General features: G+C 41.9%; 1 protein-coding gene across 1 annotated transcript in view; it reads right to left on the reverse strand.

Moving 5' to 3' along the window:
* HMGCLL1 (3-hydroxy-3-methylglutaryl-CoA lyase like 1) overlaps positions 1-17121 on the reverse strand; it is a 938297-nt gene that overhangs the window by 472136 nt on the left and 449040 nt on the right. The window contains exon 6 of the mRNA XM_085609190.1: positions 16614-16677. Within this exon, the coding sequence (XP_085465316.1) occupies positions 16614-16677 (64 nt within the window). The remainder of the gene's footprint in view (positions 1-16613; positions 16678-17121) is intronic.

The raw sequence follows: 17121 nt of genomic DNA on the forward strand, positions 1-17121 counted from the left end.
CTCATTGTGCATATAACTAACTGCAACCACAAAAACCATATCTCACCATCTAAGTATTTGCAAACCAGTCATATAAGGTAAAAAACACATTGACAAACACTTCCTAATACATACCTAACAAGTATTACTACTTTATTTTCATATACAGACTCAGCACATTTTCTTTTCTTTTATTTCTGACTACATTAATATTGTTTAATAACTAACTAAAATACAAATTCCAGAATGCAAATAATATAGTTGTATCTATTCTGCACATAATGCTTAGACATTTAAAGCATTATCATTTTTAAAGGCATGATAATTTTCAACAGTCCTAACATCTAGAACACATACCTGCTGCCAGAACAGTTTATCTGTTATATTCGTTTCACATCACTGTGATACTCTTTTTAATTAAACTCACATATACATCTTTATTTCTAATGTACATGTTTAAATATTTAAAATGTAAATACATACCAGTGAATTGAGTTTGTAAATAGTTTTGACACTGTTACACAAGAATGGTACACTACTCTCATAGAAAGCAACTATAAAATAGCAACCTCTTCAACTTGCCACTCTATGATCATGAGAAAAGCAGCAAATGGAATCATGTCTTTCATGGGAGATTACTGCATCTCCACTTGTGAATGGTTAGCATCTCTTAACCCTTTCCCTCTGTTTCAAAAAGAGGTTCCTGTCTCAAAATGTTAGCAATGTTTTGGTGATGATCGCGGAGTAATTGTGAGAAAAAAAGCTGAAGTTCGAACCAATATTTAGCTTCAGGATTTTTAAATTTAAATACTGAACAACAGTTTATTACATACTCCTGAGTTGAAAATTAAAGTTTGCCATTACTTAAATTGCGTCATAACCCCTCAACTTAAAAAAAAATGTTCTGTCTCTTTAACACCCTTCCCCCCATACATTTGTAACTCAGTGTACCTAGCAACCCAGTGGAACCGTTAGGTCACAAGTTCACAGCACATTCCAGAAGGAACATGCATTTTCCAAATGAGATACAGCATGTGTGGTTTGCTCTATATCTGTATTACATTTATTTTTTTTAAACAACAGCCAATAATAGGACTTCTTGTTAAGCCATCAACATACTATATAGCTTTATTCACTGCTTTCATGCTGACAACATCCAATGAAATATATCTTTCTTTCTAACCTCCATTTTGACTGCTTTTCATTTGGAGAACTACCTCATTCAGCTCCAGTCTTTTCCTGACTGCTATTGATCCTTCCCTTCAAAATGCTTTTAAAGTGTGGATTTTTGGCCACAGCTATGTCTATTGTGTTAAAGAAGCTGCAAAAAAGTGAGGTATTGACAGGGACTTGTGTTCGCCAAGTGTGGAGATTACTTGGTTTGGCCAGAGAGGGTTAAAGTTTCATCAGTTGCTGGCTTTGGTTAAATCCATTGTGGATTGCCGAGCTCCTCACCTCATGACTGTACGCTGTAGTGGCAATGACCTAGACAATTTGACTGGGATAGGGTTGAAAATCTAAATGAAAGACACCTTTGCAGAACTGATGGCACCTTTCCCTCATACTGTCTTGGTGTACTCTAATATATGCCAAAGACAGAAATGGATGAAGTCAAATCAATTCTGTACTCAGATTGTTAAAGCCAGGAAACACATTAATAAAACTGTTTCTGCATTCCTCAGGGACAATAACATGGGCTGTATCTATAACAACAATCTGCGTTTTGACATGCAAGAAATTTGTAGAACTGATGGAGTGCACTTTACCGACAAAGGCAAGAGGGTGTTTCTGCATCTGGTGCTATGTGTAGCTGTCATATAAACACAAATAACACAAAGGCTTTTGTCAGAGCCCCCCTAGTACCCAAAATATTATAAACATTTTTTTCTAAAGATCATTTTTATTAGTTTTTGGGAATCTTCGTGATGACATCACGTGGTCATATTATTATATACATGCTTCATTAAAAACATGTTTAAAATCATGTTTTTGTACTAAGTTTCTTTAAAATCCATCTTTAAGATTTTTTCCCATTTTCACGGTTTTGGGAAGTCGCGACAACGCTGTTAACTGCAATGATTGCGTCTTTTCTCTCAAATGAAAAAAACATATATGCACACATATTACGGTATTTTGCACACAAGGTGTTTATGACTGTACACTTCAAACTCATAGTTTTCTAGTGTATTTCTAGAACAATCATCTCTAAAACCTATTTTCCTTTTTCGCAGTGAGGCAAGAGATCGTGATGACATCAGTAATCGCGGTCCCCACCGATACGGCGCAAAAGCGGAAAGCAAAATCAGGAATTAGATAGCCATCACCACATTAAAAAATTATACCTAAATAATTAATTCTAACCATCACACTAGATAACTCACTATCTAAATAACTCTATAAAACCATTTATCAGAAAATCAATATGTCTATAACAATGTGTATTAATGATTCATTGATATATTTTTCTATATTTCCACCAATACTTGCGGTGTCACTGCGATGATTGTGATATCCTCTGATGGTCGCGTCATCGTCGTGAATATCGCTTGCTAAGAAAAAAATCCATTTTGGACACATAATTTGTGTCAGTAACACACCCATTTCTCAAACAGGGGTTCAGAGTATCTCCACCCTGACCCCTTATGTTAGCTGTCACACAAACTTTCAGGCCCAGGAATTGTTCCCAGATGATAAAATGTCATCCGTAAATTTCCGTTCAGGTTGCTTCCAGCCATTCAGAGCATTCCCGTTGGCGCGTGCATTTGAGATTCATGGCAAAACCACCGGGAAATATCTGTGGCCAGAGATATAAATATATAGTTTTCAGCTTAAATTTCTCAAAGCTACTGGATGGATTTACACCAAATAACAAAAAGCACAATCTGCATTACAACATCGACCTTTCTGCCAAATTTGGTGTAATTCCGTCCAGCGAATCGGGCTGTAGATTCGACAATGTGTTCCTACGGGAATTAACATTCCAAACTCACCCTTTTTTCACACCCTATTTCTCGGTCCCCACTGCACAGATCATCCCCAACCTTTCCTTGACACACAGAACCTCCTTTGACACTTTGTTTGGAACATTTCATGAAGATTGGTCAAACAGCACCAAAGTTATCGTCAAGTAAAAAATGCTTGTCCTATGGAAACTAGGTCCTTACCATAATTAACTACTGGCGACCACCAGCTGGTAATGTGTGTGTGTGTATATATATATATATATATATATATATATATATATATATATATATATATATATATCAAAGCTTCACGGTTCTCACCTGTAGAGACGCACTCTGACATCCACTGCATCAACCTTCATAAGGTAAAAGCCGGATCGCCCAATTTACAGCATGCCTTCGATTCACGCCTGACGCGTTTCATGCTCATTGCACTCTTCAGAGGCGCGACAGTCATTTTGGCATAGAGGCCACAACTCTCACTTTAAAAATATGAGCCCTCCAATGGGCGACTCAAATGAGTCTGCATTGGTTTGTGGGTCTTGTAGTGTGTGCCTCAGTTGTGTGCCGCTGTCTGAGACGTTTCAAGCCCACCAATGGGCCTCCACACGCACATCCAGCTTGTCAATCCTCCATGGATGCCTCCACATTGAGACAGGGTAGAAACACCCTGGGTAGAAACACCCTGACCCCCTAGGCCTGCTCAATCCCAAAAAAGCTTCTTTTTTTTTAAATCATCGAGAATCGCGCACCCAGCGAGAATTTCGGCTGAAAATGTTTAAAAAACTAAGCGCGGACTCCCGCACTTCGTTATTCTTTAGCCCCCGGGTGGGCCAAGTCCTGGGGGCATTCACAAATGTAATTGCGGGGGCCCAGGGAGGCCCCCACAGCCCTGGGGACCGCCACCCCCTGGGGCGTTCCATAAATATTTGCAGGGGCACATGGCCCTCCGGCAGCTCCGGGGACCGCCACCCCATGGGGCTTCTTATTTTTAATGTATGGGCGGCCGATAAAGCCCCCCAAGCCCCGGGGACCGCCACCCCCAGGCTTCTATTTTTAAAAATTAACACCTGTGGGGGGGGCTTGAGCCCCCCCAAACATCCCGGGGACCGCCACCTTCCCAGGGCACTAATATTCAAAATCGGGGGTCCAAAATGGACCCCCGAACCCCGGGGACCACCACCCCCGGGGCTGTGCAATAGGTGGGAGAAGGGCAGCGCGGCCCCCCTCCTGGAACCCTTGATGGCCCTGGGGACCGCCACCCTCCAGGGCCGCCTCCTGCAGTGTCCCAGGGTGCCCACCCCTGGGACACTGCTGTTTGCAATGACAGGGCGGGAGCCTCGCGGCTCCCTCGCTGTCATTGCAAACTGCTTTGCTTCATTGAAGCGAGAGCAGGGAAACTGCTCTCGCTTCAATGAAGCAAAGCAGATTGCTTTTCCACATGGGGAGCCGCATGTTAGCAGGTCCCCATGTGGAAAAGCAATGCCGGATCCCGCAGGACGTGGGGAGCCGGCAGGACTGTGGGGGCATTGGGGCTCCCCCCATGGTCCCCAACGGAGAGGGCCAGCCCGGGGGGATGGGATCCCCGGGGCTAGAAGTGTCCGGGAGGGTGGCAACGTGGCCTCTCTCCCCCAAAATTAAAAATAAATAAAAAAAGGCCAGGCCCCAGAGGATGGGGTCCCCGGAGCCAATAGAGGCCTCAGGAGGGGGGCCACACAGCCCCCCTCCATAATTAAAATTAATATTTATGTGGCCATGCCCCGGGGGATGGGGTCCCCAGGGCTGGAATTGGCCACGGGAAGGGGGCCCACACGGCCCCCTTCCCGTTCAATTTTTTATTTTTTTATTAAATGGGGGTAAGGCCCTGGGGGATGGGGTCCCCAGGGCCCAAAAAAAGGAAAATGAAGGGTGGCCACGCAGCCCCCCTTCTAAATAAAAAGAAAAAAAACACGGAGATCGTGCCAAGGCCCCATCCCCTCCTAGCAACACACTGCAAACGCGCCCTGTGGTGCCCTTGAATCCTGAGGGTCCCTGGGGTTCCAACAAGCCCATCAGGTACCTCCAGTAAGCGCCACAGGGCTGCGTTACAGAGAGGTGGTCCAGGCCACGCCCCTTTTTACAACTCTCTGCAACACAGATCTGTGGCGCTTACTGGAGGTACCTGGTGGGCAAGTTGGACCCCAGGGACTCTCAGGATTCAAGGGAAATTAATCCGCCAACTTAAAACGCACTACGGGGTGCCTTTGCCTAGTGGTGAAGGGAGGGGATGGGGCCTGAAGCTACATGTGTGCAAACACGCCCTGTGGTGTGTTTTAAGTTGGGAAATTAATTCCTCTTCAATCCTGTGGGTCCCTGGGGGCCAACAACCCCACCAGGTACCTCCAGTAAGCGCCACTGCGCTGCATTGCAGAGAGGTGGACCAGGCCACGCCCCTTTTTACACCTCTCTGCAACGCAGCTCTGTGGCGCTTACTGGAGGTACCTGGTTGGCTAGTTTGACCCCAGGGACTGTCAGGATTCAAGGGGACTTAATCTCCCAACTTAAAACGGCCACAGGGCGTGTTTGCACACATGTCACCTCAGGCCCCCCTCCCTTCACCACTGTGCAAACGTGCCCCGTAGCTCGTTTTGAGAGGTAGTTTTAATCCCCCTGCCCTATTATCTACTAGGGACTTACAGAGGAGGTCATGCTAATCACAGGGGTACTCCAACGCATAGTGTTCCCTAGTGTATGTGGGTGTTTTCACTGTATTCTAAGTGTCTTTTAGCATAGCACTGGCTCTAGGCCTGGTTAGTCAGAGTCAGTTACCACCAGTACCCATCCGAACAAATTGTGGGCACAGGATGATTTTGCAACAAGGCCTCTTTCTGCTCCTCTGTTGGTTCTTTCTGCACATGTCTTCGTCTTTGTGGACATCTGCTGCTTCTTTCTGCATTTCTTTTGCTTCTTTCTGCATTTCTTTTGCTTCTTTCTGTGCGTTTTTTCGTCTTTCTTCACATGTCCTACCTCTGTAGGCATAAATAGAAACTAGCATTTAAAAAACCTTTGAAATTCACTTAAAATACCATAGGTTTCATGCACGTTATAGTTAGAAATTAGCATTTAAAAAACCTTTGAAATTCACTGAAAAAACCATAGGTTTCAGGCACGTTATAGTTAAAAATCTGCATTTAAAAAACCTTAGCAATTCACTGAAAAAACCATAGGTTTTAGGGAAAGTTATAGTTAGTTGGACATTTCACTCATACAAAACCAGTGAAATTCCCCCGTTATAGTTAGTTCAGCTAACTATAACTTGCGCCCCGGCAATGCACTGCTGATGACGTCACATATTACATCACTCATGACATGGTCAGTGACATCACTGAAGACATCACTGATGACATCTCAAATGACATCACTGATGACATCATGCATGTGATAAATTGATGTATCTTCTCACACTCTAATATAACCTTTGATACACCCACTCTAAATTACAGACTGCCATTCTCAAAACCATAGACACACCAACACCAATAACTACATACCCACTCACTGATTCTTAGGTTTACACACACATCCACTCACTCACCCGTACAGTCACTGATACTTATGGTCACTCAGTACAGGACTATCATATTCACTCATACACCTATATAGACACTCACACACCGCCACTCATCCATAGAGGTACTCACACACCTAGTCAGTCATGCAAATAATTAATCACACTGCCATTTACTCACCTATACAGTTATACACATACCAGCTTACTTACTCATACAAATAATAGCACATTCTTAAGCTCTTATACAATCACTGATACAAGCACACACTTATCCATACAGCCACTCGCACAATCACACACTCTCACTTATAGCCATGTATGTACTCCAACACACATATATACTGCTTTTCACATATGTAGTTACTCACACATGTACCACTGAAATATACATTTACTCACTAACACACCCATACACACACTCACCCACCCATACAGTCTATCACAGATGCGCTATTGAAACCATGCACCCAGTGAATCACCCAATCACACATCTATGCACAGAGTCACACACAACCCACCCACACAAACACTCAGGTACCCCCACAAACCCATATATGCACAGAGTCACACATACTCCACCCACACAAACACTCAGGTACCCATACAGATACTCAGACAACCAATCAATAACCCATATAGACACTCATGTAGCTATTTGCAAACCCATGCAGCCGCTTACACACCAACAGAGAGACGGATACAGACATTCACACAGTTCAGTCACTAACCATGCATTCAGCAAGATACGTTTAATCACTCACTTATAGAGTCAGTCACACACCTACTAAATCATCCATTCAGTCTTGCGGAACAGCCTGTCTGTATGCTTGCTCAAACTAGTTCGGAACAAATAGAGAGAGAGGTGAAGTATGAAGATGAATCAATGCAGACTGTTAGATGTCAGACTGATGTATGTATTTGATCAGAAGCAAATGCTTCACAAAAGCTAAGCAAGTGTGTTACCTCTTGTATTTCACGATGAAAAACAATCTGAAACCATTAAAGGAGATGACTGCATCATTGATTTAATGGAGCGCAATCTGATCTGGAGTGACTGTGATGATTGGTTTCATTCTTTTTGTCCCCATATGCAAATGCCAAAAATGTAAAGCACCACTCCCACTCACAAACATACACAAGCACTTACACACCACTCACAGAACCCCACAGGCCCTCACAGACCCACTCACAGAGTCACACAGACACTGAGACACTGACTCAGACACTCACACAGGCAGTGACAGACCCACCCACAGACCCACACAGGCACTCAAACACACATGAACAGAGCCACACAGGAACTCAGACACCCACCCACAGAGCCACACAGGCACTTATGCATCCACTCAGACACTCACACAGGCACTCACAGACCACACAGACCCTCACAGACCTACTCCCACACACACGGGCACTCATACACCCATTCACACACTTACACAGGTACTCATACGCCCACTCACAGACACATATAGACACTCACACACCAACACACATAGACACAGACCCACTCACAGACATACACACCCACTTACAAACCCACTCTCAAAGGTGACAAGTTACAGTGAGGGTTAAAAAAACCTAAAAATATTAGAAATTCACTTAAAAAAACCAAAGGTTTTGGGGGCGATATATTTAGGGAATAGAATTTTTTTTCAAGTAAAAATTTACCGAAAAAAATCAATGGTTACAGGGATGTGATAGTTAGGAAATAGAATTTAAAAACATCTTACAAATTGACTGAAAAAAACAAAGGTTACAGAGACATTAGAGTTAGGCACAGATTTCACTTGTGCACAGCAAGTGAAAATCAGCAGTTATAGTGACACAAACTAACTATAACTAATGCCACGCAGTGTACTGCTTATGACCTCACATATTACATCACTCATGATATGGTAAGTGTTATCTCTGATGATATCACTGATTACATCTCAAATACTGATGTAATTGCTGATGACATCATCTACAGAACAACTCACATACCCACTCACACACCCACCCAACCACTCATACACCCACTCATGCACCCATTCACTCAGTCAGAGAGCCACTCACATACCCAGTCATACAGTCACTCAAACATTTACTCATATTCCCAAAAAGCTACTCACGCATGCAGCCACTCAAACATACAGCCACTCACAAATGCACTCACTCACCCATACAGCCACTAACCCACCCACTCACTCATCTATACAGGCACTCAGATACCCACTCACTTACCTACACAGACACTCACACACCAAGTCACACACCCACAAAACCACTCATATCCCCACGCATACACCCACACAACCACTCACACACCCAGTCATGCATACATAAAACCACTCACACCATCACAGCCACTCACAAATCCAAACCACTCACACATGCATTCACACATCCAAATAACCATTCACACACCCATATAACCACTCACACATGCAGTTAGAAACTCACAAAACAACTCAAAGAACCATTCACTCACACACCCATTCACACACCTATACAACCACTTGCACTCACACAGCCCCTCACATACCCATACAAGTACTCACACAACCAATCACACATGCACACAGCTAGTCAAAAAACTACTCACTCACCCATACAGCCACTTTTGTACTCACAAGCACATAGAGCTGCTCAGATACCTACTCAAACACTGAACAAACACTGATACAGACATTCACACAGCCACTTAGATCACATATGTTAGAAATCTTATCACTAATTAGTAGTACACCTAGTAAACTAATGCCACTTTTGTAGTAGGTTAGTATATATCTTTAACACTCATAGAAAACACTTACACTCACTGGATTATGTCATTGGTGATGTCATGAGTGATGTCACTGACCAAGTTATGAGTGATGTAATATGTGAGGTCATAAGCAGTGCATTGTGGATGTGTAATTCATAGTTAGCTTAGGTAAAAATAACTGCTGAATTTTACTGGTTTTATACGAGTGAAATCTGAGCATAAATATAATGTCCCTGTAACCTTTGTTTTTTTCATGTGAATATATATACATATGTATACACACACACACACACACACACACACACACGCACACACACCCACACACACACACACACACACACAAAACCAGACAATCTTTGCATAGACAAACTGCTTAGTTTACCAAGCACAAGCTGTAGCCAAGTAGTTTTCCTGACTGGCAATAATTCCTCTCCATAGGTGTGAAAACGTCCTTGCTTTGCAATAAAATTTAGATCTGAATTGTCATTACCACAGTGATTATGCTAAAAGAATGAGATTCAAAATTGAGAGCTAATGCATTGGATGGAGGGAATCAAGCAAATACTTGTCCAGTATTTAGACAGAATATTGGGAACAAACAAATTGTGGGAGAAAATATTGTGCCAAGAATATTGAGGACAGAAATATAATGAAGGTAAGTTTCTGCAGGTAAGCAAAGAGTTTTACTATTTATACACTTCACATATATGTACATTGAGGATAGACATATCTTCAAAGTATGTAGATTTGAAGCTAAGAATAGTAAATCTATACTTCCCTATTTGCACTTACCTTCTCGATATTTTGGTTCTTAATATTTTTTACATTATATTTTGTCCACACAATATTTTTATTTCCAATATTCTGTCAGTGATCCTACTTTGTCAACAGGGCCATAGCTATAGCAGAATTAATTGCTGGGAAAAAGTACCTTACGAAGAAAATTAACATAGAAAGTAAATATTTTGATGTTACAGCAAGGATTTGAATAATACAGTAGAACTTATTTAGTGAAGCTGAAAATTTACAGTAATGGAAAAGAGCAATAGACTTCATTCAAAAAAATGAAGGTAAGAACTGATTGAAGGTCTGTAGCTAATCCACAAAAAGATGCCCTGAAAAAGACCAATAGGAGATACAAATAAAAAATGCTACAGCTAGATGTATCTCCACTAAATGTTTTCAAATCCTGGATCAGATGTACAAAACATGTCTGTGGTCGCAAACACTTTGAGTTGGAGTATGTAAACTGAAAAAAATATTTTTGCTAATGTGCCAAATTGATTTTAGAAGTTGGTAAAGTTTTATTGACTCCTAAAATTAGTCTAATGCGAACAGTCCAACCCAAACTGCCAGGCCAGGTCCTCCCTGGACTGGAAACAAGCATCCTAGGACCGGTTTCGGGGTTTCACCCCTCTTCAACCAGGATAGCTCGATTCGAGTGGCATGGAGAGCACGGGACTCACGTCTGAGCATACCCGTCCCACTCGGGGTGACCAATGCAAAAAGAACTTTTGGTGGACAGAATGCAGAACAATGTCATACATTCACCCCAGTACAGAGATCTGGCCTTAAATCTATATTTTATTTACTCACCATGCCATTCCAGTTTGGACCCAGCCATATGCAAATCAGTCTTGACCCTGTGCCCTATGGGAACAGTCCAGCCCAAACTGCCATCCCAGGTCCTCCCTGGACTGGAAACAAGCATCCTAGGACCGGTTTTGGGGTTTCACCCCTCTTAAGCCAGGATAGCTTGATTCCAGTGGCATGGAGAGCATGGGACTCACGTCTGAGCATACCCATCCCACTCAGGGTGACCAATGCAAAAAGAACTATTGATGGACAGAATGCAGAACAATGTCATACATTCACCCAAGTACAGAGATCTGGGCCTAAATCCATCGTTTTTTTTGCTCACCATGCCATTCCAGTTTGGACCCAGCCATATGCTAATCAGTCTTGACCCTGTGCCCTATGGGAACAGTCCAGCACAAACTGCCAGGCCAGGTCCTCCCTGGACTGGAAACAAGCATCCTAGGACCGGTTTCGGGGTTTCACCCCTCCTCAGCCAGGATAGCTTGATGCCAGTGGCATGGAGAGCACGGGACTCACGTTTGAGCATACCCGTCCCACACGGGGTGACCAATGCAAAAAGAACTATTGGTGGACAGAATGCAGAACAATGTCATACATTCACCTCAGACATGGCCTGGCAGTTCGGTCTGGACTGTTCCCATGATCTGGATGAAGATAGAACAACATTTGCACATTGTGCATAAAGGGCTTATACTCAGTATTTGAGGCATCATGATAATGTTGCATGAAGCCAGATGTATAAGCAAAGCAGTTTCAGAGAAACTAATCCAACATTGCCACGCACGTGAATATGTGCAAAAGGTCACAGTAATAATGTTATTGTACAGAAAAGAGGACGATGTAAGAAAATGTGTTGCCTTGCTACATAGGCCTAACTCGGGGCACATACCAGTTTGTAAAAGGAAAAAAAGTTTTTTTTAAACACTCTGCTTTCCTTTAAAAAAATGTGACTGCTTTAAAAAAAACATTTTTCAAACACAATCACATGGATGGTGGCATACTGACTTCTGCAGGCCACCACTCATGTAATTGTGGCTAATTAGAGGGAATCTTAATTTGCATCCAACCTAATTAATATTAAGTATGAAGGTCAGACTGAGACCAACCTATTAGTGCTTAGGCCAGTAGGCAAAATAAATTTCTGGTTCCACAAAGCTTTTTACAACCAGAATAATACATCAGGTCCATGGTTCCTATTTTCTCAATTTGTGAGAGAAAGAATGTTAATTATTTTTTTTGTTAACTATCAGCGTGAAGAAATTTGAAAGAGCATATGGCAGTTCAGTGCAGTGGCTGTTCTGGTGAATCTGAAACTTTTTTCAATTTTTGTATAGTTGAGAGTAACATTTTAGAAAGCTGTCTGGAGGAGAAAGCATGGGGTGTCTTTTAATCCCTGGACTGGTCCAGGTATTTTCTTTGGCAGAGAATGTTCCATTTTTTGAATTAAGACAGTAAGGGGATTTTTCTGTAGATGCTGCCTCTGCAGAAGATCCACCACCTTAATTAGTGCTCTGCACCAAGCAGGCTGAACTCCCTGTATTTTCAGAGGAACACCACCACATCAGATCATTGCAAGTCACTTCAACATTGCTGATAAACTGCCTTGTTTAACATGACCACACAGCAAAGGTTTTTTTTTTCTCAAAAATAAACTCCCAAAGAGAGTGTTTGTTTTGGAAAAACAAAAAATAAATAGCTCTGACACTCGTTTGGGTTTATTTGTTTTTTGCTTTCCTTTTTGGGTCAGCCAAAAATGTTCTCACAATTCACCCTAAAGAGGGCGGTGGATTTGTGGTACTTAAAGGAATGGCTGAGTGCTCATGTGGCTGTCAGTCTAATGTATGTACCGGTGTAGCCAGCTAAGGCTACCCTGGCAGAAACAAGATGGTACACCTGACTCTAAATACAGCAGGTCAACAAGACGTTTGATGGACAGGGTACTTGGCCATTTTTGTAGTGGAATGCCCAGTCTATCAAAGTCTACATAAGACTCTAAGTCATCCCTAGGTGGTGGTAGTCTGCACAGAGCCCTTGAGTCACCTCTACCGAGACAGCAAAGAAAAGATTGTTACTTAACGGAATTATTGATAAAATTCAGGGCAAGATGCAGGGAAGCTGACTTGCCTATGTCATGAACAATTCTATGCTAAATAAGTCAAATCTTGTGCTAGGGTCCAAAAATTAGGAAGTAAATATGGCGAAAACAATATGGGAGAGTCCTTGACTCAGTAATCATTGGATGTTAAAACATTAGAAGTTTTGGCAATGCAATATCTATGGGGAGACAATCATTGTGGCTCACCAAAACATTCAAGTTTTATACAAGCTCTGAACTACTCTGGATGAAGAAGCAATACCCCCAAGCATTTGTAATGCTATAGGTCTCGCATTTGCGAGAGTTTGAGCTATTGGCATTGTAAATGCCAATGCCTTTTATTTATGTGTTTTGAAAACCTGCCAGCTGTGCGTAAACACGCATATGTCACTTACAGTCCTTGCTTTCGAGAAGCAAGGCTGGCAGTAAAAGAGGCACAGGTATGACTGTAAGTACAAAGCACGTGTTTACACACCGTTTGCAGGTTTTGAAAACACATAAATAAAAGGCATTGTTATTTATAATGCCAATAGCTCAAACCTTTGCAAAAGCAAGACCTATTGCATTGCAAATGCTTGTTGAGCTGTAAGACGGAGACAGCAACAGCCATGTGAAGGCAGGGACCGTGACGCCAGACCGTGTATTTTAAAATCCGAAGTGAGGAGGAGACAGCTGCAGCCAAAACAGATCTTGGTCTTTGAATGCCCAGCTAATGGGGAAAGATAAGTGCAAGATTTACAGCTCTGTTTACAACAGAGCTCTGTAAACCACCAGCACTGCTCTTGACTGCTCCAGCTTAAAGAAATAAATAGTGCTCACAAGCTCAGAGCAACAACACATGTAACAGGGGTAGACCTTGAAAATGGGCCGCGCTTTTAAAGCCCATATCCTGCACACCAGGGGCGTAACACAGGCCTCCGCAGCCCCAGCAGTAAAGGGGGGGCCCTCAGCACCGCACTTCGGCCCGCGAGTTCCTGATTGAGTCGGGAGGGGGCCCCTCCATGTACCCTGCAGGGCGGCCCGTCAAGTTTTGTTACGCCACTGTTGAATACTTCAGTCCCAGCAATTTCAATCAAACTGAAAATTGACGAAAAACAGCGCAAGTGATATTTTAAAGCTAAACGCAGTTAAACTTTTTACTTCCTTTGTTTGTATGCCGGAGTTTTGAGCAATATCTGTATTCATGCACCTTGCTAACTGTGGAGCCATGGGCCGTTCGTAAGACCATAGACATTACAATTGCCCAACAACTTGAAACTCCATCCTGTGGGTCTTAATAGACTGCGCTGCTGCACAAACGTGTTTCAGTAGGGTTGACTGTCACACAATAGCACTGGTAACCTCAATAGAAATATGTGCAGGCTAGCACACGGTGTGGAAGCTGGAGCCCGGTGACTAAGTGGGAGGGGTAGAAGGGAGGGGGGAGTTAGAGCAGAGAGAGTGGGGTGGAGGAGCAGGGAAAGAGACACAACAATGAAAACATCACTAGTGCAGTGCTCATGGAAGGGTGCCACGTTGATAGAGCACATACCTCCAGTTTTCCCAGAGACGAGAGCCAGTCCACATCTAGGCCAGCTGCTAGAAGTAGACAGCAGTGGCCCCTGCACTAGAGGCAAGCAGCACAGCCCTCCGCATGTCCGCCTGCTGACTCGGCTACTCTGCTGTGAGGCAGGGCAGGGTGAAGCCTGCTGACTAATTGGGAGGGAAGGGGTAGAGGACACAGGAAAAGAAATTCCACTAAAAGCTAAACCAGTATGGAGCTTGTGAAACAGACGCCATGCTGATAAAGTATGCATGTCCACAATACAGAAACAAACAAATGCGGCCAGCAACCAGCAGTGCCCGGAAATAACAGTGAAAGCAAAACCAGTGTTGCACTCATAAAACGGGCGCCGCGCATAAAGTATTTATGTCCACAATACATAAACAAACAAATGCGTGCATAGCTTGTGAAAAGGGCACGCGAATAAAGTATGTATGTCCACAATACATAAACAAACAAATGCGGCCAGCAACCAAAAGGGTCTGGAGCCATACTAAAGTGAAAGCAAATGAAAGCGTGCTGTGCCACATTCTTCTATGTAATTAAATAAACAAACAGTCCTCAACAAACACAATACCGTTTGGAGTGAAAGGAAACTGTAAATGTCCGGAGATCCTCGCCTAAAACTGGAAATGATGTATCGGAGCCCTAGCCAATAGGGAGCCAGGAAATTAAAGTGATGCAGGAGTGAACCAATTGCAGGCAGCAGGCTGGATTACACTCAGTAGAGTGATTACAGCAGGTCTTGCAGACAGCGCTTTCATGCTGATGCTCGACCGAAAATAGTTTGAGTAATTATGGACTTGAGCAGGTGCTAATCAAATGGTCTTTTTGTCTGAGCATGTAAATGTACTTTAGGAGCTTAAATAAATAAGAAACCATAATTCATCGGTGATAGACAATAGTAGATTATGGAATGATGCGACCACAACAATAAAAATACTACATTAAATGCCCATCCTGGCGACAGTTCAATTTGGAGTTCTGACCTTCAAACATAAAATTGTTCAACCTGAAGGTCCCACATATTGGAGTACCAGACTGAGGGCTGAGACACATAATTGGAAACTTACATCAAATACTTTTCGTTGTTCCAACATTTTGCTAGATGCACATTAGATGGTAGGTTGCTCCAGGTAGTGCAGAAAAAATTACGGAACAATCTCACAAATTAGGTGAAAACAGTTAATGACTTCAGCTGTCTGAATATAGGGTTGTTGCAAGTCCATCCCTATTTTGTTGTTCACATGACAGTGCCTGGACACCATTTGCTTGATCTTGGTACTATACAAGATTTTAGACTTAATTTGAACTAATTGTATCGCATTACATCACTAATAATATGGTTCAGTGCATATAACGCTTTGCATAAATATACTTTTATCAGGGTCAGTGATGGTTGTGTCCTTCCCATGAGACAGCCTTCATTTTAAATAAATATTCTTAGGAATATTTGACATTATTCCAGTGTTTCTTTATCAAGCAATGTATGTTGTTTGCAAGATTAATGTTCGAAGATATTCACATGTGATGTAATGGACAAAACAATAACAAAACTTAATACTACAAAAATTAAAGTAAATGAAATAAAATAAAATGCATGGATTAATCATAATCTATAAGAATGTACGCTGTTTAAAAACTCAAATAGAAACTCAATAAAAATCGCTAGTTAATAAAATTCAGATGGCTGACTCTTTGAAAAAATGTCTCAAAACAAGACGAATGATACCAGATTAATATATATATATCAATGCCAAACACTTATATATTCATGATGACGTCAAGGCATAGCTCATTTAATCACAAATTACAAAGCATGCAGCGGTAGCAACTACCTCAGTAAAAAGTATACATTCAAAGAGTTACTACTCATGCATCACATCAGTGTGTTTTGCTGGAGGGTGACATTAATTGTGTCTTTCAAATTTTAATATTTTCTTCAGAAAGTCACAGAGTACCAATTTATCTTCATAATTTTCACTGCGATTGTATTAGGACTGATTTTTGTTTAACATAGTTATTCTTTTTAAGGCTTAGTTTGTTCCATTTATATTTGAGAAGATAAATCACTTTGAAATCAGGTATTTTTCATGTACAATCAAATTACATCAACCACAGAGAACTAATCTTACTTCTGCCACTTTATCTGGTACAATGTTCCCTTCATAAGGACATCCCAATGCACAGGACACGTACCTATTTATGAATGAAAAACAGATATGCATTTGCACAAGTAATCAATGCTCTAGATAGATACCAATAACATATAGCACAATAACATTTAACAAATAAGGTCACTTGAGAAAAGAATGGGAGAGAACGTGAAGTCTATGATAATTGAAGTGATAGTATGTCATAGAAAAGGAAAGGAAAAAACTGATGGAAAAGGTAAACTAATTTAAATTCTACAGTATTTGCAATGTCACCACATATCTATTGGTCTGATAATACTGTGAGTAAAACACAACGCTTTTAGTGAGATTTAAAGAGAGGTTGAATTTAGATGTACTCAAATTAATTGTGAATGTTGTTAGATTATATGTGAATTATGTAAAAGGGTATAGGCTTTAATGAGGCATTCACAATCCAAAATAAAAACATAATTTATGGCAAAGCAATCCGAACTGAAATTACCACAAA

This window comes from Triturus cristatus, chromosome 6, assembly GCF_964204655.1.
Source record: "Triturus cristatus chromosome 6, aTriCri1.1, whole genome shotgun sequence".
NCBI lineage: Eukaryota > Metazoa > Chordata > Amphibia > Caudata > Salamandridae > Triturus > Triturus cristatus.